The 21,036-nt window shown below is 39.9% G+C and overlaps 2 protein-coding genes across 11 annotated transcripts; one reads left to right on the forward strand and one right to left on the reverse strand.

The window, feature by feature from the left end:
• Positions 1-1,068: 1,068 nt before the first annotated feature.
• On the forward strand, positions 1,069-14,949 carry tpd52l1 (tpd52 like 1). 10 transcript variants are annotated; one of them, XM_058613419.1, is made up of 12 exons: positions 1,086-1,203; positions 3,188-3,286; positions 4,127-4,303; positions 6,145-6,165; positions 7,671-7,789; positions 7,894-8,042; positions 9,800-9,901; positions 11,140-11,172; positions 11,889-11,903; positions 12,395-12,433; positions 12,718-12,778; positions 12,979-14,949. In XM_058613419.1, the coding sequence occupies exons 1-12, from the start codon at positions 1,185-1,187 to the stop codon at positions 13,099-13,101; spliced, it is 957 nt and encodes a 318-aa protein (XP_058469402.1). In that variant the 5' UTR covers positions 1,086-1,184; the 3' UTR covers positions 13,102-14,949. The 10 variants fall into 10 exon arrangements, with proteins under 10 accessions (XP_058469410.1, XP_058469411.1, XP_058469402.1 ...); XM_058613421.1 differs by lacking the exon at positions 12,395-12,433; XM_058613420.1 differs by lacking the exon at positions 11,140-11,172.
• Positions 14,950-15,132: 183 nt separating this feature from the next.
• On the reverse strand, positions 15,133-20,913 carry LOC131443631 (sterol 26-hydroxylase, mitochondrial-like). Its single transcript, XM_058613416.1, has 9 exons — positions 20,186-20,913; positions 19,629-19,810; positions 18,808-19,007; positions 17,793-17,990; positions 17,233-17,396; positions 16,916-17,082; positions 16,605-16,683; positions 16,295-16,495; positions 15,133-15,533 (listed from the first exon to the last, which is right to left on the reverse strand). The coding sequence occupies exons 1-9, from the start codon at positions 20,411-20,413 to the stop codon at positions 15,402-15,404; spliced, it is 1,551 nt and encodes a 516-aa protein (XP_058469399.1). The 5' UTR covers positions 20,414-20,913; the 3' UTR covers positions 15,133-15,401.
• Positions 20,914-21,036: the final 123 nt, after the last annotated feature.

The following is a 21,036-nucleotide window of genomic DNA, read 5'->3' on the forward strand; positions in this document are numbered from 1 at the left end:
ATTATTATTATTATTGTTCACAAACATCTGATGGAGAATAAATACAACTGGATCAAACGCCATCATGCATTTGTTTGAGTTGATCTCTTTACACTAGGGGTGTAGAGCACACCCCTGATCACAAAGTGAATGTTTCCATCACCTGTCACAGCTGTGTTTACAATTTATTGCCAGCAGGGGTCGTCAGAGTGCCACACAAGCCTTTCACCTTAATTTGTAAACAAGCAATGCAAATAAAAGTGTATCAGTCTGTTGCAAGCAAATCTATGTAAGAATAATTATTTGTAAGATTATTTATAGGATTATGTAATATAAAAAAATAAGCATAAATAATATTTAATACCAATTGTGTAAGTTAAATTATACTATATTCAATTTATTGTTGCTTATTCAATGATTAATTCTAATCTAATTTTTCTTAGGGCCCCATGAAGGCTTGGGCCGGCCCTGGTGAGCCAGCAAACAATTTCTGGTTCCCAGAATGTTCTGGGAATGTAACCTTTTGGTTGTGGGAACATTCCCTGAAGGTTCCCCCCTAGGTTCTCCTGTGGTTGATATGGAAAGTTCTCCTAATGTTAGTTTTAAGTTGCACATTTGGTTCCCACGAAAGTTCCCCTAACATTCATTTGTCACAACCTTCATACGACCTTTGCAGAACATTATTTTGGATACATTAAAATGACATTTGCATTATACTATCTGCACATTAGCACTCATACTTCCAGTCTTGATAGGATTTAAATAATTTAATGTTTTCAATAAACCAAATTGCAAAAAATACAGAATATATATATATAAATATGAAAATAAAATCAAGCTGTTGTGTGTTATTAGGACAATCACTAAGCAAATATGGTGGACAGACAACTAATCATTGATTAAATAAAGAGATGTGTTTATGAAGCAGTTTAGGTTAAACGTCCTATTGATCATTTTTGATTTTAAATCATTGCAAGTCTTTGTATTACGACTTTCACAATGTTTTCTTCACTAAGAAAATATATGACTTCATATATATATGGCTCGTGACGTGCGCCCAGCCCCGCCTCAGGGCTGGAAGCAGCGCGTGACATCCGCGGAGTGCATGAACGCGCACTGACCCGGCGCCGCGCGTGCTGCGTGTCAGTATCTGTGTCTGTGTGTGTCTCACGAGGCTGTTTGAGGAGTTCACCTGGCCGTTGCTGATGGAAACCAGACAACAAGGTGAGAAGACGCGACAGAGCAAACATTTCACGTGTTATTCGCTGCTTTCGTGTGTTTGTTTTGTTTGTTTTTGAGCTGGGGTTTTTGACGTGGGCTGCACACGTCACTGAGGTCACAGTCATTGTGGGTATATGATACCAAAATACAGGGAAGTAAGAATGAACAATGTACGACAATAATGTTGTAGTACACGTTATTTTATTGAGAGAGTTGTTTTCCCCACATAAAAGTGAACACGTGTCATTTGTTATCCTGAGGTTTTTAAATACACTCACTGGTCATTTTATTAGGTACAGCCGTTCACTGTAGTGCCATCTGCTCGTTAATGCAAATATTTAGTCAGTCAATGACATGGCAGTGACTTAATACACTTAGGCGTGGTGAAGATGACCTGCTGCAGTTTAAACCAAGCATCAGAGCAGAGAACAAGGGCCAATTTCAGTGACTTTGAACGGTTGTTGGTGACAGACAGGCTTAGTTAGGAGCTGCTGGTGACTGTAGTCAGTTCAGGTAGAAAAGCAAACATCCTCCTCACACAGTGGCCCAGTGTGCAGCAGGTATGTGTTACTGTTTGTTCACGACGACACGGAAACTCCAGATTAAATAAAGTTTGCAGGAGATTTCTGGTATTTTTGGTATTTGCAGACTTAGTTTTCCTTCACTATGATATCAAAATAATGTTATTAGTGGAAGTGTTTTTCATAGAGCAGTATTAAATCAGTCGAACCCTCAGGTGCTTTTTTAGATGAACAAAAGTATGAATGTAGCCTACAATTCAAATGGGAATGGTCTGATATTTAAAATCCTTACTGGCTCCAGCCATTTCAATGTGTTATGTTGTTATAGTGGTGTATGTTTGTTGTTATGGCTAACAATGAACTTTCTGAATTTCAGAATCAGTGAGTTGCTGTTTTCTTTTCTTTTTGCATAAACGTGTACCTGCTGTTGTGTCTCAGGCTTTGAGGGCTGGTCGTGAAGCAGGGCAAAAAGTTTCCTCTTGTCACCGAGTCCTGAGATTACGTGTTATTATGGAAAGATTAGAAGAAAAAAGAGCCTTGGCTTGAGAACGTTGCTTTGCCCTTAACTTTCCCTGAAGAACTTGAGAGGTTTATTTGCTGCATGTACAGTGTGTCGGCCAAACTGCACGCCAACTTGGCCTCGGGTTTAGCTTTTCAATTGATTTTGCAGCCATATGACCGTCTCCGGGCCCCTGATTTAGCTTAGCCACATGACTGCCGGACCAAATGGAAGTCTTGTGACCAAAGATATTCCACCCCACTCAAAAAGAAGTGGGGGAGCATGACACGGGAAAGGGAGAGTAAAGAGAACGGAGGCTGAAATGCTTATTTGACAAGATCATTTTAATTTTTTTTAAAAAGCAAACCAGGTGACCTAAGAGAAAGGCTCTGGAAGTCACTCCTCTGAGGTGTGATGGTGGCACTGGAATATCCAACATGTTGTTTGCCTGTCAACTTGATAAATGATATCGAGTGACCGATAGCGTTGATTATGGCCACCCATCATGCTTGTTTTGCACCGACATCAGATAAACTGTGGAACTGGGAGGAAATGACTACCACTGAAACAGCACAATGTTGGCCAGCTTCCTCCTCCTGCTGGGCTGCATTATGGTGTTGTAATCAGATTTCATGAGCAAATCTGGTTGGCTCAGAATTGCCACCAGCTCACTTTTCAGATTGCAAGAACTGAGTACTTCCAGTTAGATCACAGGGAAGTTCCGATCTCTGCCACGAACGGGTCAAAAATCAGATTTCCTGTGTCACACCAGTGAAGACTCGGCTAATCTGCCTGCACCGACTCCTACAAGACAGACCTGACTATTATCCATTAAGTGGATTTGGGACAGACACCAGAGAAACAGATCCCTGTGTGTGTGTGTGTGTGTGTGTGTGTGTGTGTGTGTGTGGATGTCTAACCAGTCTTCTTGTCTCCTCTTGCCCCCTGCTGCCTTGCTCTGCTGCAGATATGTACTCTAGTGTTCTGAGTGAAGCAGAGGTGGACTGGGGCAGCATGGGTCCCGGAGAGCAATGGGTTAACTCAGTCACACACGAGGGAGGGCAGGGTAAGACTCGACTCTCCCAGATGAAAACATAAATCCACACTGAATCGCACAAAGCAGAAAACCGATGTCACTGGTGTTTTCAAAGAAGTGTTGCGGCACATTTTCTCTCTTCTGTGATGGAGTGTTTGTTTACGTGATGATTTTCAGGAGAGTGGTTGAGTGTGTTAAACTGATGACACGGAGAACTGCAGGGCAGGAAACCTTACTTTTAAACTACTTTTATATGTTCACGTCATTTTGTCACAGTGTGCGTAGAGCTGACAATCAAAATCACCGTTTGAAAACAAAACAATCGCAAAGGCTGCTGTTGAAGTTATCTTGCATATCTGACAGATTATTATTATTATTGCATTGTCAAAGGTTTTGACTTCCCTGTTTCAATGTCAGAGATTCTTAGATCCTTCTTATTGGACATATTTCATTTAATCTCATCCTTGCATTAAAATGTAGATCATGCTCCAACTCAAACCTCATCATCTGTCAGGATAAAATTGCAATTAGATATTTCCCCAGATTGTTCAGTCCTAACACTGTGACAAAGAGTATTCTGTGTTCATTCCTCCCCCCCTTGACTGAGGCTTGTCTCTTTATGACCACACTAACCAGAGTGCATTATTTTCAGTTGACAGAAACTTCCCTTTACTTTGTTCTCACTGGCAGTTTCACTTGCTTCAAATTCAAAATCTGCGCCTTTTTTTGCCAGTTAAGCTAAAACCTAATTTCCCCAGAACTCATCCCTTCCAAAAACAAGATGAGTCAAGGGATTTCTGTTTTGTCCAAGACTCTGTAACCGCATCTTTGCCCAGGTTTGAACGAGGGTATGTTTTTACCCGTCCATAGATGAATCACGTAAGTGGACTTCAAATGATGGCGACATGGATGCCGGTCGCCAAAATGGGGAAAACCTGACAGAATGGGGTCAAATGTCCTCGCCCAGGGAGTTTGGCCAGAGCTCAGCGTCCTGCTCTGACAACTGGCTCATGTCCACGACTTGGGACATGCAGCTAGACAGCACAGGTGAAGAGGAGCATAGATTAGAGCCCATAGTGTAGACCAGTCTTTCACTTTGGTTGAACATTTACTTGTCATCGCAACTGACCTCACTAGGGTCAACACACCCTTCGTCTGTAATCTAAGTGGCCGGTTTTTGGTTTAAGGACAAAACACTTAATGAATACCAGAGTAGATATGCCCCAGTAGTATTTAAGTCACTGTAGGGTATATAGGACCTAACTAAAACAGCAAAATCAAAAAGAGACTCTCTGTCATAGAATTAAACAATCAAGTACAGAATCAAATGTTGACAAATCATAGAATAATTGAAGCCTTTTAGAGTTATTGTTGGTTTGAAGTAAACAAAAATATGTGCTAAGTGTCCAAGAGGACTTGAGGATGTATCTCTAACTCTGTCTCCCCGGAATAGAGTTTAATTTGTATATGTACTCGGACCGATCAGGTTCTGGGGTCCACTTTAGGTAAACAGTCATTGCCGGAGTGAGAGAGGATATGGACAACCTTCTTCTAAATGTAATCTACAGTATGTGTCAGCTCACTGAAATATTCAAAGGGTTAATCAGTGTGGATGAACTGTGTGTTACATGTTCAATCAAAGTGAAATGTTGTGGGGGTTTTTTACCCTTAATGTCGTAGAGCCTAGCTACTACAAAAGGTGTGCACAGATGATCGGCATGAACAATGTAGAAGGCAAATTTATTGAATGATATTAAAGATATTGGCAAATTTAAGCAGTAAAGTTGACTAGTTCCGCTCCAGAGACCACATCACACCTATCCTACAGAAACTACACTCCAAACATCACCGACCTCCTTCAACATCACCCCCCAACTCGCCGCCTTCTGACTCCCATCACCAGATACAAATGCCGCTACATGGCAGATTGAGTGTACCCCATTGCTGCCCCAGCCCTCTGGAACTGTCTCCCTCCAAACATCTGCAATAAAGACTCACTGACCTCATTCAAAACCCACCTAAACAAGATTGCCTTCAACACCTGACGTAGTCTTGATTACTTTGTTTGTAGAGCGACTTTGAGTACTCTGAAAAAAGTGCTACAGGCTAAGTCTTATGCATTATTATTATTAGTAGTAGTAGTTTTAATCAAATATAAGCTTGTTTTAAAGTGGTGCCTTAAAATCAAACTTGTTTTGACCCAACTCTTGTAGTTTAGTGTAGAGTTACTCACACAAGCAACCTGGCAAGTGGCTACAACAGTGTACCCGTGGTACAAATGAGATTACAAGGGACCTAATGTCCCACTGCAACTGTAATGTACATTAACTATTCATCTGTCTGACGTGCAACACAACCAAACCCTCTGGCAAAAAATGCCTTCATGTCATGTGCTCTGTTTGACACTTATGTTTTACGCAGTGGCTGCAAAGAATATAGTTATCTTTAAAGTAGTGGATTGCTGGTTGAAAGCAGTTTAAGAGGAGAGGTGTTGTTGATGCTAATGTCTCCTCACTGAACATACTGTGACTGACAGGACATATTTAAATGTCATTTCTTAGCTGCTGTCACGGCTGCATGAACAGAAACAAACCTTACATCTGATGTCTCAGTACACTTAGACAAGAAAAGCTCCTGTCTGAGCCACAGGGGTTTAAAAACCTAAATGTCCTCCTGCTGCTGTGTCGGAGCTCTCATCTATAGAAATGTCTGACTTGTGCAAGTGCGTGCTGTGCTTGAGTTTAGTGCTGTGAGCTGCATGTGGTGCTGTTTTGACCCTGTTAACCTTAGATTAGAAGTGTGTGTGTGTGTGTGTAGAAACACAACTACAGTCAGTCTTTACTAACCTTTCTCCATCTTCCCTTGTCTTGTAATGCTTCGGTTTGAAGAGAGAGGACACTTCGGAGCAGGTACAGTTAGTTTTCTTCCATGAACTGGATATCAGACCAGTTTCATGACTGTTTTTTAACCCAAAAGTCCACAAAGATCCCTTGCAACTGGCGACCTATCAAACGAAACCAGCCGTTAATCACAGTGGAGTCCACTTACATGTTTCTGTGCTTTTATTGTCTATTTTCCTCTAAATGGGAACATCATTTACAACACTTGAACTCATATGCTAATGACAAATACATGCAAGTTGCATTTGAGACCAGGGAAAAGTTTATTGATTTTATAAATCAAGAGAGAAGATGACCTGTTTTCCCATTAGACTACAGTCTACAGTGTTTACTTCCTTTCTGTCACAATGACACACAAAAACATAACTGGTACACATTGCAGCAAACGCACACAGAGCAAACCTAACCATCTGCATGTGTTTCAGGTTGTGTGTGTGTGTTTACAGTCATGCTGTTTTGCCTTTCAGAAAGTTACTGTGAGGTGAATCAGGCAGAAACATTCTCACTGTGTAAACCCCATGTTACTAAGTTGTTGTTGTGAAGTTGTGAATTTCTGCTGCATCATATTCACCCGAGGTTGATCAGATGAAGTTCAAACTGTCTACATCCTTGAGAGTAAGGAGTTCATGCTGGTGCAAGTGGGTGTGGCACTGTAATTGTGTGTGTGTGTGACTTAGCGATTTTGTTTATACCACAAGTATAAATACAGTGTGCAGGTCATATAATAAGGTGTTTTCAGTCAGTTTTGTCTTCGCTCTGTGCTCTAAATCTTCAGAAGGAAAGTGTTTTTTTTATATTTGTGCTGCCTAACGCATTTATGAATGTGATCCTTTGTTTTTGAACGTCATGCTCCTCATGGTTTTTTGCAAAGTTTTCATGATGGTTCACGTTTCCCACATCATTGTATTCTCATTTGCAGACTGCTAAAATCAATATGTAAACGGCGTGAAACCACAATAGATTTAACAGCCATTCACATGCTTCTGGCACAGGAGGCAGTTGAGGTCAAGTCAAATTTCCCAGGGACACATCAGCATAATATACAGTAGATTAGAGGAGCCAGGGATCAAACCTCCTCCGGCTTCCTACTTGTGGGTCTAACACTGACCCACAGTCGCCCCCATGCATCTTAATTATTTGTTGGTGTGTGTGCGTCATGTAGTGTCGGTCCGAAGACTAAAAGCAAGATAATCCGAATGAGGTAATCCAGATTAGAGCTCTACTAGCTGCGGACTCAGATGACATAACTGTCAGGCTGACAGACACACAGATGGACACGTAGAATAAAAACAGTGGGGAAAAAAACCTGATAGACACTTTAAAAAAGTGAGCGCCAGGTTAAAGAAACTATTAGAGAAACAACAAAGCTTCCTTTTTTTGATTTTATTGTAGTGGATGACATAAACCATGTGATTATCAGAGAATAATAAACTGGTTAATTGTTTAAATGTTTGACTTGACTGACGGCACAAATCTGTTGTATATATTTATCAAATATGAAATATTTCTTCCAGGTTTCATGGATTCTGAGCCGCTGAAAGAGGCCGATGAAGACCTGGTGTCAGAGGTCAACCTAACCAACTCCACCATGACGGAGGAGGAGAGACAAGAGATTCAGCAAGAACTGGCTAAAGTATGAACATACATATACACACACACACACACACACACACAGACACAGTTTGTCCAAAAATACAAAGGCAGTAAAATGACTGGTTTGTGTTTGTGTGTGTCTAGTTGGAAGAGGAGATCGGCACACTGAGGCAGGTTCTGTCGTCCAAAGAGAATCAGCACGCCGAGCTCAAACAGCAACTGGGCCTCACTCCTTTGAGTGAGCTCCGAAACAACTTCAGCAGAGGCTGGCATGACATGCAGAGCTCCACAGCGTAAGTTAGTGTGTTTGTGTATATATTTGTGAGTGTGTGTATTTGTGTTGTCGGGCAGCTAACAGCAGAATGGATTTTCTGTTTGCTGCCAACTTGGATGCCCTTTACAGAACACACTCACAGAAAGTAAACACAGAGAGCAGCCACCACAACCATAAATAACCATGTCAACCAGATATATATCAGAAAACCCAATTAAAAAGACATAAACATCTGCTTCTATAGCAGCACAGCATGTGTGTGTGTGTGTGTGTTTCGTTATCTCTGTTGTGACATCATGAATACGATTAAAAACACATCAAACTGCGCTAAAGGCTGTTTTTGATCTCCGTGCACGGCCAGCTTCACATGCTGCTTCCTGTGTCTGCACTGGAAAAGAAAATCACGTGTTATCATTTGCACCTTTTGATTTGACAATGTCCATCTCTATCGCACATTTGGAATTTCCTACAGAGAAGAAGAACACTGAAATGTTACCTTTATTTTTTATTTCAAAACTTAATAGAGCAACAATCTGACAAACAACTTCCAGATGTATGTGATTAAAATCAAAAGTCATGCTTCCTTTTTTTATAATTCGATATTTCAGGAGTGAATGCATGTTTTTAATCTCGTATTGTATACATAAATAATCTAATCATTAATTAGTTGGTCAGTGCTGAGCAAGAGGATAGTCTCCACAGGACATTTTCCTGATCCAGTTACACCTGAGCCTGAAGATCACTTTACACACACTAACCTCCACTCTCATCTATAATGAACCAGTGTGACCACGGGAGTGTAAGACGAAGACGCTAGAGAGGCTCGGACGCATTATTGGTTAAAGTTTCAAATCATGATTCAGTCGACATGAGGACGACAGGAGCCACCACGTTACAAATAATGTGCACAGAAGAAACTATACCTTAAGTACAAAAGTCTTTGGCCACCATTAGATTTTGCTGTTTAAGCAAAGCTATAATGACCACGCCAGAACATATGATAAATATGTATGCAGTATTAAAAAAAGTAACATTTACAGAAAAGAAATCAGCCTCTACAAACTCAACTCTCAGGCTTCAGTTTAATTTACTACCCTCTTAAGTTCTTAAGGACAAAAATGTCCACTTTCAAAAAACTGCTATAAAAACTTTACGGATTAATATTTTTTTTCTGTGTAAATCTCTTTAAAAACTTCAGCCCTGCTCAAAACCAAACCTATGAAGCATTTAATCATTTTGAGGATTTTAACCCTTTAAAAGCCAGATTAATTACATAAATCCCCTGTTCCCGACATATAAATCATCATAAAAAATATTATATCTATTTAATGTTGGAAAATACATCTGATTTGAGAAAGGTCCATTATGTCAGGTTTATTCAAGACATGCTTTAGCATTATATTGTATATGCTGTCTGACTCATTGGACACTCACTAAAATATAAGATCTTCTTTCAATTGATTCATTTTCTTAGCTTAATTAATTCAGATGTTCTGTATTTTCTGGTTGTTTATTAATAAAGAGACGTGAGTGATACTAGTGTGGGGTTTATTTCCTTTGATGATGATTCATAATCATTATTATTATTATTATTATTATTATTATTGATGATAATAATAATAATAATAATTAAATTATTGTGACATTGATTATGATGGCTGGGTTTATTTTATCAGCGCCTTGTGTTGGGGGGGGGGCATGATCTCATGTTTGTGTGTGTGAGTTCAGTGCATAAAAGTGTGGATTAGTAATGACATGTTTATTTTTGTGTCTCAGCTACAAGAAGACAACAGAGACACTGTCCACAGCAGGACAGAGAACCTCAGCTGCCTTCAGCACCTTCGGCAACACTATCACCAGGAGGTTCGGAGACTTGAGGTACACACACTTCAATTCAGTCTTCATTACAGCCTCATAGTCCAATAAAATAAAATTATGATAAAGACGAAATGGCAACCCATAAAAAAAAAATACAACCCGCTACATAAAATATTCCAAAAGCATGGAGATATTCATGACGATACAATGTCTATAAAGGTTTATAAATATCTATACCCTTAAAATAAGTCATCTGTGCCAGTGGATAACAAACGTAGCTGAATCTGATATTTGAGGGGAGCAGAGTGATGTCATTAAATTTAAAAACAAGGTTCATTTTAACAGCTTAAAGATAATTGACACAAAACAAGTCACTGGTACTGAACCAATGAAGTTCTCAAATGTCAGAGCATCATTATCATACTCCACCTGTAGTCTCTGCATGCTAGATAGTTTTTGTGTGTGGTATACAGATCTATACATTATGCTTTAAAAGTACAACATCATCATATTAGGTTTGCTTGGATCACACATCATCATCATCGTCATCCTCAATCATTTTGTCAGTGCCAGTTGTGTCAGCTCATTCCCTTACAACTCAAACCTCCAAAGTTCAGTGTTGGGTTGTTTGTGGCTTCACTAATAATCAGCAAGTGAATAACTTCTCCTTTATTCACAGACGTCAAACTTCTCCTTTATTCATTCTTTTTGAATCGTTGCATCCTCCTCTCTGTCCTTGTGGGTTACAGTCTTTGTTTCTTTCTAACGTCTGGCATGTTGCTAACTGCGCTGTCTCACTTTTGACTCTCACTCTGTCCACTTCAGAGAAGGCTGTGGACACATACATTAAGCTGCTTTCAGAGTTGAAGGACACCCTCCGTCTCCTTCAGTCCCTCGTTGTCTCTCTGTGATGCTCTGTGTCGCTCTCTGCGTCTGAGACGGTGACAGTAAACAAACAGCAAAGTGTCAGGCCGCATGTGTCTCTATTGTTCTGAGTGAAGTATAAAGAGGGTTTGTGTGTACGACAACAAGAGAATGCTCCGGGATGTGGGGGGCCTGCTGTGGGACTTGCTGCAGAGTGTCTGTTTGTGTCCTGTACATGTGGGACAAAAGGTCAGAAAAGAAGACAAACTGAAACGAAGATCATTTATTGACATGTGTTTATTCAAAGACGGTTTCAACGAACAAAACACATATGTATGTTTTAGTCATTCTTGTTAAACCACAAGGTATTGCTTATATTTAAAAACATGGATTTCAGAAAGAAAACAGTGTGTATTCTTTGGTGTGTATTCCAGCATGGTTGGTCTAGAGTTACTGTTCCCGCGGAGGTATGTTGTGTGTGTGCGCGTGTGTGCGTGTGCGTGTGCGTGTGTACATGTGTACAGTAAGCATGTTTACCACTTCTGCTGGAAGTGCATGTTGCATGTCATTAAGATGAGTGTCTCAAAGAATAGTTCCCACCATAGTTTTAAACTTTTTTATTGATATTGTGTCCTGTTGCATTAATAATTGAATTCACTTGTATTATTATCACTGTATGTGCAGCAAAGATCATTATAAGTGTGATAAAATAAGACAGATGGAAACCACATTTGCAGAGGACAGTACTACTTTCAGGAATATATGAGTGTCCTTTAATGTGTTTTACAATATATTTTACAAGGTAACATAAAAGCTTATTTTATCCTTGACATTTCTGGTGTGTTTCTCATTAAATTAACTATAGTAATAGATATTTAGTGCAGTTAATGTCCCTCTGTTTCACCATTCCTAATGCTTCTTATAACAACAAACTTTAACCTTATATTTGCAGTGTGTGTGTGTGTGTCTTGGTTTGTGTGGTGGTAATTTGCAGTGTTTCATTTGAGTATTTCCATCTAAGAAAAAGCACAGTTCTGGCTCTTCACATGTCCACAGCAACATTGCTTTTCTTGTCTTTAAAGTGTTGAAAACAATATTCAATCCAATGTGTGAGTTTAATATTTCCAATGCCTTTTGAGGTATCTTTAAATGTTTTTCCTCTTCCTTCATCATGCTTTCCAAGGTCCAACTCTATAGGGTAAGAGTCACACAGCTCATTATCCCTCATTAGTTGTTCCAAACAAATTTAAATGGATCTCTGACTTCAGTCAGCTGAGTAAATGCTGCTGCCACACGTGACTTCCTGTTACAGCACAGACACAGATCTAATTGATATTGGTTTTCTGATCAACCAAAGTGAATGATCTCACTGAATCATGTGGACAAGGTGTTGTGTACTTCCCTGTACATCCTTGTTTTTTTAAGAATATCCTTAAAGGTTTTCACTCATTTTATTGGTGAATACGGATGGATTAATTGACTGTGAGGTGCAGTCTTGTATCAAAGGATTCCATTAATGTAATATCCCTGAAGCTGGTGCCTACTTTAAAGTAGTTTTGTCTAAGTACAATGTATACTGTATGCTCTGGGACAACTTCTGCTTTCTCTTGCCTACTGCGGACCTGCGTGCATGCGTTCAAACCCTGTGCTAATCATTAACTGCTCTCTCACCACGCTCTCTGGGAACAGCTACTCTGTCCGACACTCTATGAGCATGCCCACCATGAGGTAACTACAGTGAGACTGCTTACTCTACCTGCATGTTTGCTTACATGATTGTGTGATTCCTATTGTATCTTTTTTTTCTTGTGAAATGAATATTTAATTAATTCAATATAACATTTGCTTATAAACGATGCTTCTATTGATATACATGTAGTTCATGTTTTTAATCGGGGTCACCGCCATTCTGACACGGATTAAACCTGTGAAAATGTATAGGTGGGACACTATACAGTTACACTACTTTTATTTACTACTTAAAAAATGATTTGTATTCCTTGTGTTTACAGAAACTCTCAAAGCTTCAAGTCCTTTGAGGAGAAAGTTGAGAATACAGTGTCCACTATCAAGGTATGCAGTGTGTGTTGTATACATATATATTTTAAAATAGTTGATGTATCAGAAAAGACTCTTTCTGATACATCAACTATTTACACACTATATAAAAGTCTTATGGTGTAAAATGCTGCCATCTTGAGTCTTTTCTGCAGAACAACAACAGTGCTCCAGCAGAGACACCATGTGACTGCATGTTCTTTCTTTCTTCTCAGACAAAGGTTGGTGGCACAGGACCCGGCGGCAGCTTTGAAGAAGTCCTCTCATCTGCAGCAAATGCCAGCTCTCAGGACACGCCCACTAACAACTTGACAGACAGCTCTGAAAGACCATGTTAGAGCTGCATCCCGGACCAAAACTAGGAACTTTATCACTGCTGGATCACAGCACTCTTGTCATAAATCCACTAAAAGCTCTGACTGAAACTTAAATTTCTTTTTTTTTTTTTAGATGTTTTTGGCAGAAAGTCTTTTACTGTATGTGATAAAAGTCATCAAAGACTGACACCGTCATTAACTCCAGTGGCCTCCGGTGACAACGCCACATATTTTGATAATTTGAGGTTAAAAGAGAGGAGTGGCTAAATCTTGAGGGTGCATTCTCATTATGGGGCTGAAGTGACTCGGATTCGATTTTTGTGGAAACACACAATTGTCAATTCCTATTTTCAAGGTCAGATTTGTGTCACTTCAGTATATGTTGTTAGACATGCTGTATGTTGACATCATCGACCTGCGTGGTAGATCTAAACTAAATCTCACTCTCATATTCTCTGTGAAAGCCTCTGTTTAGTTAAAGTCTGATATTATCTTACATATCTCCCACTTAAGTACCAAGTGGTCTCACAAATATGACATCATTTTCTGCTCAGCACTGGTTTTCCGATGGAAGACCTTAGTCATTCAAAGTTCAGTGATCAAATCACAGACACAAATCGAGGTCGTATTTATTCCATCCTTTTGCTTTGTAAGTTTACCCTCGGTGGAAACGGTCAAACTGGAAGATGTACAACACATTTGACGGCCACCATTCTGAACTTATATGAAATCAAATATAAGTATATAAAGTATAAAGTATATAAAAATGGATTTTAACGTTACATATTCAGCTTCCTAGTACTTAAAAAAGTACATAACCCAGGCTGACATGATCAACCCAGAACTCCTAAATGCATAAATGATTTAAGACTAAAACTGCATGTAGATAAATATGTTTTTGAAGGGTCAAAACAGTCTTAAAACACATTCAATTGTACAGTTCTGTGCTCGTCCATCAGTCCACAACTCATTTACTGCTTTATATAACCCAAAGAAAATTAACATTTTGTTGCAAAAACTAGGAAACATTTGACTTTCTTAGCTTGAAATGAATGGATGATGAAGTAGTTTATTTCCTTTCAGTGGACTAATCAACTAATGAACTAATTGTTGCTGCTCAAAAAAAATATTTAATGTTTTTATCTGACTAATCTATCCATTCTGCAGGTCAAATTAAACTATTTATCATCACAATACATGATTTAACTAGATGAATCTTTTCAAATGTACTTGTAACAACAACAACTTTCTTTCAAATGTAACGTTTCTATTTACATGCTGCATCTAACTAATGTAGTCTAACCTTTATGTCATGTACATATTATTACATTTTGTTCATGAATCAGTGTAATAATGAATTAGGTATATTACATAATCTAGGTTTTCTAATGACTTTGTACATATAATCATATAATCAAGACTTTGAAATCTGATGCTGGATTTGGATTAAAAAAAACATTTGTACACACAACTGAACAACTGGGAATTAGGACACGTGTCATGGAATTAACCTGAAATTGTGAAGATAAACTAAGTGTTAGTGCGTCTCCTGCTGCAGAAACCCAGGACAGTAAATCTGAGTCATATTACACGTCGTAATGGTGTCGTACTGTCTCTGCTGAAACATAATCCTCGACTGTAACGTGAGACTGTAATCCAGATTGCGCTGTCGCTCCACAAACTTCACTGTGCGGAATTGACCTGTTGTTGAAGCTGAAAACACTGTGTGGAGTTACTTTGTACTTGAAAACCTTGTCACCACCAAAGATGCAAACGACACGAAAACACCGGTCGATCATGTCTATGCTGTGTCTTCATTATTATTACCATGTTTTCTTTCATGTAGTAAAGACTGAACTGTTGAAATGACCACATCATGTGTAACTTGGTTTGTCCATGCGACGTGTTTTTTAAATGTTTACAGGCTTGAAGGTTAAAGCTTGTCTTGTCATGACATTTGACAAGATAACTGAGGTAATGTGTTTGTGCATGAATGGGAGGTAACAATAATAACAATATGCAGAGAAAAAAAATAGTCACATTTGGTTTAAATTTGATTCAAAAACGTTTATTTCCCCCCCTCAAAAACACAGACAAAGACATCTCTGTAATACAAATTAAAAACCATAGCTGTCCACTTAAAAAACGTCTTGCATTAACATTTCCTGACCACAAACGTTAAAAGGTCAGTCATATAATTACAAAAAAAACCAAAAAAAAACTGACCTTATTAAAGATCCATTTAAAATGTTTTACACGTTTAAAGCCGCTGCAACATTTGAATTCATTTATAATACATCACTCACATCTGCCAACGCATGTCAACCTGCGTCCTCGCGTCTCCTGGCCACAAGGTGGAGATTGACTGGCTGATCTGGTACCAGAACAGTGCGGCTGATGCATTTTAACTCTCCCATTGTTGTGTCCGGTTTGATCTCAAAAAGGCGGATGAGCTGGAGGGGAAAACAAGAGATAAGGAGTGACTTAACCTTCCATCTGCATTTACTCTGGCACAGTGAATCTCACAAGTAGAGATAAACTCTAGTTATACACTGTAAAAGTCATTTTTTATAGACTGACTGAATGAGGCCGCACCAATTTGGTTGCTTCATTTTTACTTTTTTATGGCTCACATAACTACTCTCTGCTACTGCTTTTACTAAAAGCAAAATAAAATACATTATGCAAAAAAAAATAAGGATAAAACTATAGTGAGACCATAGCAATACACTTAACTTCTTACTTGAGAAACAGGTACAGCTTTCTGCCTCAATAAAAACTGCTCAAATTGACAGAAGACTTCTTTATTTCCTTGCTTTCTGTTCTATTTTGAAGTAAATGCGAGTAAATCTGGGATTATGTCACATATGTCTGTTCACCAGTCAAGATGCAGTAAGAATTGAAGCAGAATCTAATATTTGGTGATGTGTTCAGTCTCTGTCAGCCAATTCATATCATACAATCCCGAAAAAATATTACCTGAGGATGTAGACTATTCAGTCGTGAATATTTACTGATATGGAAAAACATACAAGATGTGAAGTTTCGAGGGCACTAACAGAATTGCCAAGTCATAATTTGTTTGTTGTTTAATTTGTGTAAATACAAATTCTGGCTTCATTCCCACATTCACTCGTCATCATTTTTCAACTGCTTTCCTTCAAACGTCCACGCACAATAAATAAAGCAGTGACTCACAGCAACGACCACTTACATGAAACATGAGCATATACATCTCGAGCTCAGCGATCCGTCGGCCGACGCAGCCTCTCACGCCAAAGCCAAACGGGATGGAGCCGAAGGGGTTCGGCAACTTGCGGCCGTCGCGCAGCCATCGCTCCGGCCTGAATGTGAACGGTTCTGGGAAAGTGTCTTCGTCGTGACTGATCGCGTAGTGACAGAGAATGAAAGGAGTCTGGGGAGAAATAACAAGTCACATAACATAAAGTATGAAACTACTTTCACTTAAATATTCACAGAACAAGTAAAAAAAATCGGCTAACAAGGGGTGAAACATGACCCACTTTCTTTGATAATTCATATCCACCAATAGCGACGTCCTCTGACATGATCCTTGCATTCATAGGGACGACGGGATACATCCTGCAAAACAAGAATCTTTCATTATTTCAGACCATGTGTTGAGTCTGATGATATATCTGAAGTATACAGACAGACTTTACATTTACATCCAGGTGAGAGGTGGGAATATGATATAGAATACAGAGCCAATGTCTGTGATAATTGAAAGATTGTCAGATTTCTGTGAAGAATACAAACTGTCCGTAAAAAGTGCAGTAGTCAGGACGACAAAACCATCTCTGACCAGTTCTACCTCAGAGCTTCCTTGATAACGGCCCTTAAATATGGCATGTGCGTGATCTCAGCAGTGGAGGGGACTCGATCTGCCAGCACCAATGAGGACACTTCTTTATAAAGTCGGTCTTGGCTTTCAAGGTCCCTGGACAGCAGGTACAACGCCCAAGCGAGGGTGTTGGATGTCTTGACAAAACAAAGAAACTCCAATCAGTAAACAGGCCGAAATAAAACACTATATAGTCTGCGAGAAAAAGAAGGAAAACGTGTTGTGATAGTGGATTTATGCCACTTTTAAGTCAGTAGTAGTTTGAATGTAAGGCCTGAGTTGTGTACCGTGTCCACTCCCGCTAACAGCAGCTCGGTGATGCTGCCGTACACATCCCTCATGCTCAGCTGAGAGTTTGAGAGGAGGTATGTGAGGTATTCGCCCTCCACATCCTGGCTGCTGTCCACACGCCGCTGAATGTCCTCCATCTTCTTATTAATCAACTCTTTAGCTGTGGAATAAGTGCAGACATTCATTTCTTTTAAGTGTCCATCAGATTGACACATGTGTACAACGTTATCTGTAAGTAAAATAACATCGTTGGCAATACTGAAGTTGGATGAATAGATTAGTGGCACTTTCATGATTGTACATTAAATGGATTCATGAGGGGTTAAATGTATGTTGGTTGGTGAGTAACGCACTGATTCTGTCCACACTGAATGTACAGCGCTGTGCAAAAGTGTTGTTGGTCTTGCGTGTACAAAATTAGGATTTGATGTGGGTGAAAGTCTGTGATCCAATTGGCCCAATCCCCAAATCTGCATGTTTTTGGAGATGATCCTGATCGAACAGAGATTCTACAATAGTTGATAGTCTCAGCCGTGCTTCTCTTCTTACAACCCACCAAAGTTGAAGATGCCGTCCCAGCCAGCGATGTAGCGTTTCCAGTAGGGCAGCAGACTGCGGCTCCACTTGGGTGTCAGCACCACGGCCATGCTGTTTGCGAACATCTGCTCTATGGCACTGATGAAATCCTGGGTGCCCTCAGGAATCTCCTCCTCCAGACACCCGAGCCTCGTCTCAAACAGAATGGACGCGATACCTGAGTGGTTGCGAAATGGATTCTCTTAAGTCTTCGTTGAATACCAGGAAATGCTCGAACTCCATCATCTTTACCGTTTATGTTAGCCACTGCAGAAGCCTTAAAGCTTTAGTGTGTAACTTCTGTTGCCAAAACACTGCTCGTGTCGCTACCGTCCCGCAGAATCACCCCACGGTAGCTTCGCGCAGGTTCGTGTACCCATAGCTAAGTGGAAAAGGAACTTGGCTTGTAACCAGAGGGTTGCCGGTTCAAGTTCCCACCAGGTTGGGAGAATGATGGGAGAACCTTTCATTTTAATTTGAGCTGTTACGCTTCCACCTTCACTCTGTCGGTGGTGATGTAAAATGCGTCACACTGTGTCTCCACAGACAGGAAAACAACACAGAGAGACTCATGTAGAGCTGATAGACTTAATCGTCATTGTGTGAACTCATTTCACAATGCTTTGGATTTAACTAACATTTGTTTTGTTTTTATTTAAAAGTTACATACTACAGCTTTAATCCAAGGGTAACACTTTACATGAATGTGACGACATGGTAATTATATGTAATAGTGAGGTAATATTCCCTTAAATAGCATCTCATTTCTAATGCTGTTTCTAATTTGGAAATAACAATTGTAGTAGTAGTAATACCATGTTATTTAAGTATTAGTATCCAGGTAATGGCTTGATAATGCAAATATCTATAGGCTGCCTTCACGTGACCTGAAATTCATCCTCCCTTAAGTCTTTTTTTATTGGTATTTACCATACAGATATTCCTAATGACAAAATGTATAGTATTGTAATATGAAGAGTGTCCAGTCACCTTACCCTCCAGTGAAAAATGATGGAGCTCGTTGGCCATGTTGGTTACCAGGTCTCCCGTGGGGCTGCACTGGCGTAGAAAGTAGATCCTCTTGATGAAGTCAGTGACCACATCATTGATCGTTCCTCCGTACTGTGCAGAGTCTTTGGGGTGCAGCATACGCTTGTTCAACGTGGACCTCAGGTTCTGCCACTGCTCCCCCTCCCTGGCGACAATGCAGCATGAAGAATAAACTCTTGGTGCTCAGGAATCGTATCAAGTCAACGAAGATCCAATTGCAAATCGATGTGTTACATGTAAACTAAGTGGCATTTGCATACATTTACGTTGTTTATGTTTATGAATAAGCCAAATACCACAGGGAGTCCTAGCACAAGCTGGGGATTATCAGACGTTTAAACTGATAAACGAAGGATAGTGTTTGTTTGTGAGTGTTAGATTATTGTTACTAGGAGAAGTCATTTCGAAGGAAGCTTTTCCTAAGAGTTTTTATTAAATTCCATTTAAAAGACGAAGTGAAATGCCCTAAATGTTTTCTGAAGATATTGATGTTAGGGGATAATTATTTCCTTTAGATTCATTACCATTTTTCCGTGACAATTTTATCATTGTTAATTTGAAATAGATATTTACATTTAAAGTTGTGTGTCTAAGCAAAGACTGCTGGGCTGTTTTCCATCATTCTCCCAGAGCAAATACTAACCAGTCGCCATCATTCCATCTTTACAACCGAGCTATTGTATAAACATGCAGCAGTGTTTGCGGGAGAGAGAAAAAAAAGGAAGTATTCTGGTGCACAGAGTTTACCCCAACTCTTCAGTCTTACACTGTGAAAGGTCCGTATCCAACTCCCCTCATGTCGCGATAATCTTTCCACAGAGACATGTCTCCTCGACAGGGGAACTTGTCATCGTGCCTCATGACCTCCTCCAGTAGCTGTGGAGTGTTCACAGACACCGACTTGAACCCGTCTCTGTATATGGGCCCATATCGCCGCTTCTCATAGATCTGATGTAAACAAAAGTAAAACGACTCAGTCTTATCATCCTTAAAAGAAATGTTTGTAATATGAGCAAAATGTAATATGCGTTTCAAACTCACTGTCATATAAAATACATTGCACATTGTAAAGCCTGTGATTGGAGCATGTGAGCGTGTAATTGTTAAAGCGTGACTGAATGCCATTCTCAACAGAAAGTCCCGTAAACAGTCCTCTCTGTGAGGTAACTGAGCTCAGCTGTGATTATCTGGAGGTTACTATGGGAACAAATGTAATACGAGTGGCCTGAGAACAGACAGAATTGTGTCAGGGATTTCTGAAGTGCAGTCCACAAGAATGCATGTCTGTCTCACCCAGAGACCCCTGTGCCCCGTCAGGCATACCTGTAACTCGTGCATGCGTTTGTAGAAACCCTGACACACCATCCTGTAGACCATCTCTAAGAAGCTGACATGTGGTAGGTCCTTCACTGTCCGAGGCTTGTGCTGGACAACTGTGGCGAACGAGGTGCTTCCCGGACACCTGGAGTGGACCCTGGCCATGGCAGCGGGGCCGGGCAGCGGCCAGCCCCCGTTTCTTTTCACCAGACATCGGGTCAGTCCTAAAGCCATGGTGGTGGAAAAAAAAAATATATGCAAGGATCCTGATGCGGTCCACAGAGTAGCTCAGCAGGGAGGAGTCAGGTTTCACACAATGTTTAACCCTTCCCAGCTCTCAAGGTTCTACCGCGAACAACAAAGACATCATTGTAGTCCAAAAATTGTGCTATACCATACACCACATACTCATACACTTACTGAACAATCTTGATGAAACAAGCCACAACAAGATTCAACAATTTTTTTTTTAGTTTAATCTTCTTTATGCAACAATGCAGTGAAACAAATGTGGACTCTGGACTGTGTCAAAGACTTTGATGAGGGCACATTGCTGGGAACAGCCTCAATATAACATCTGTTTTCATTGCCTTTCTCTTTATTGCACGTCTCTCGAGTCTGTCTGTGTTTCCTTTTCACTCTCACTGAGCTTTCTCCCACTGTTGGAATTGCTTGAATTCTCTCAGCTGTATTTTAAGAAAGAGATTGATCGTTTCCGTCATCAAGTCGTTTTTTTGTGCTTGTGTGTGTTTTGGGGCTAATGTTCATTTTAATAATGAATCTAAGCATTTGTGGTGTCTAGGTCTTTTACACAGAAGAGCTCATTCATAACTTTTAACTGGAAATGTAAAAACAAC

This window comes from Solea solea, chromosome 17 (assembly GCF_958295425.1).
Source record: "Solea solea chromosome 17, fSolSol10.1, whole genome shotgun sequence".
NCBI classification, from domain to species: domain Eukaryota; kingdom Metazoa; phylum Chordata; class Actinopteri; order Pleuronectiformes; family Soleidae; genus Solea; species Solea solea.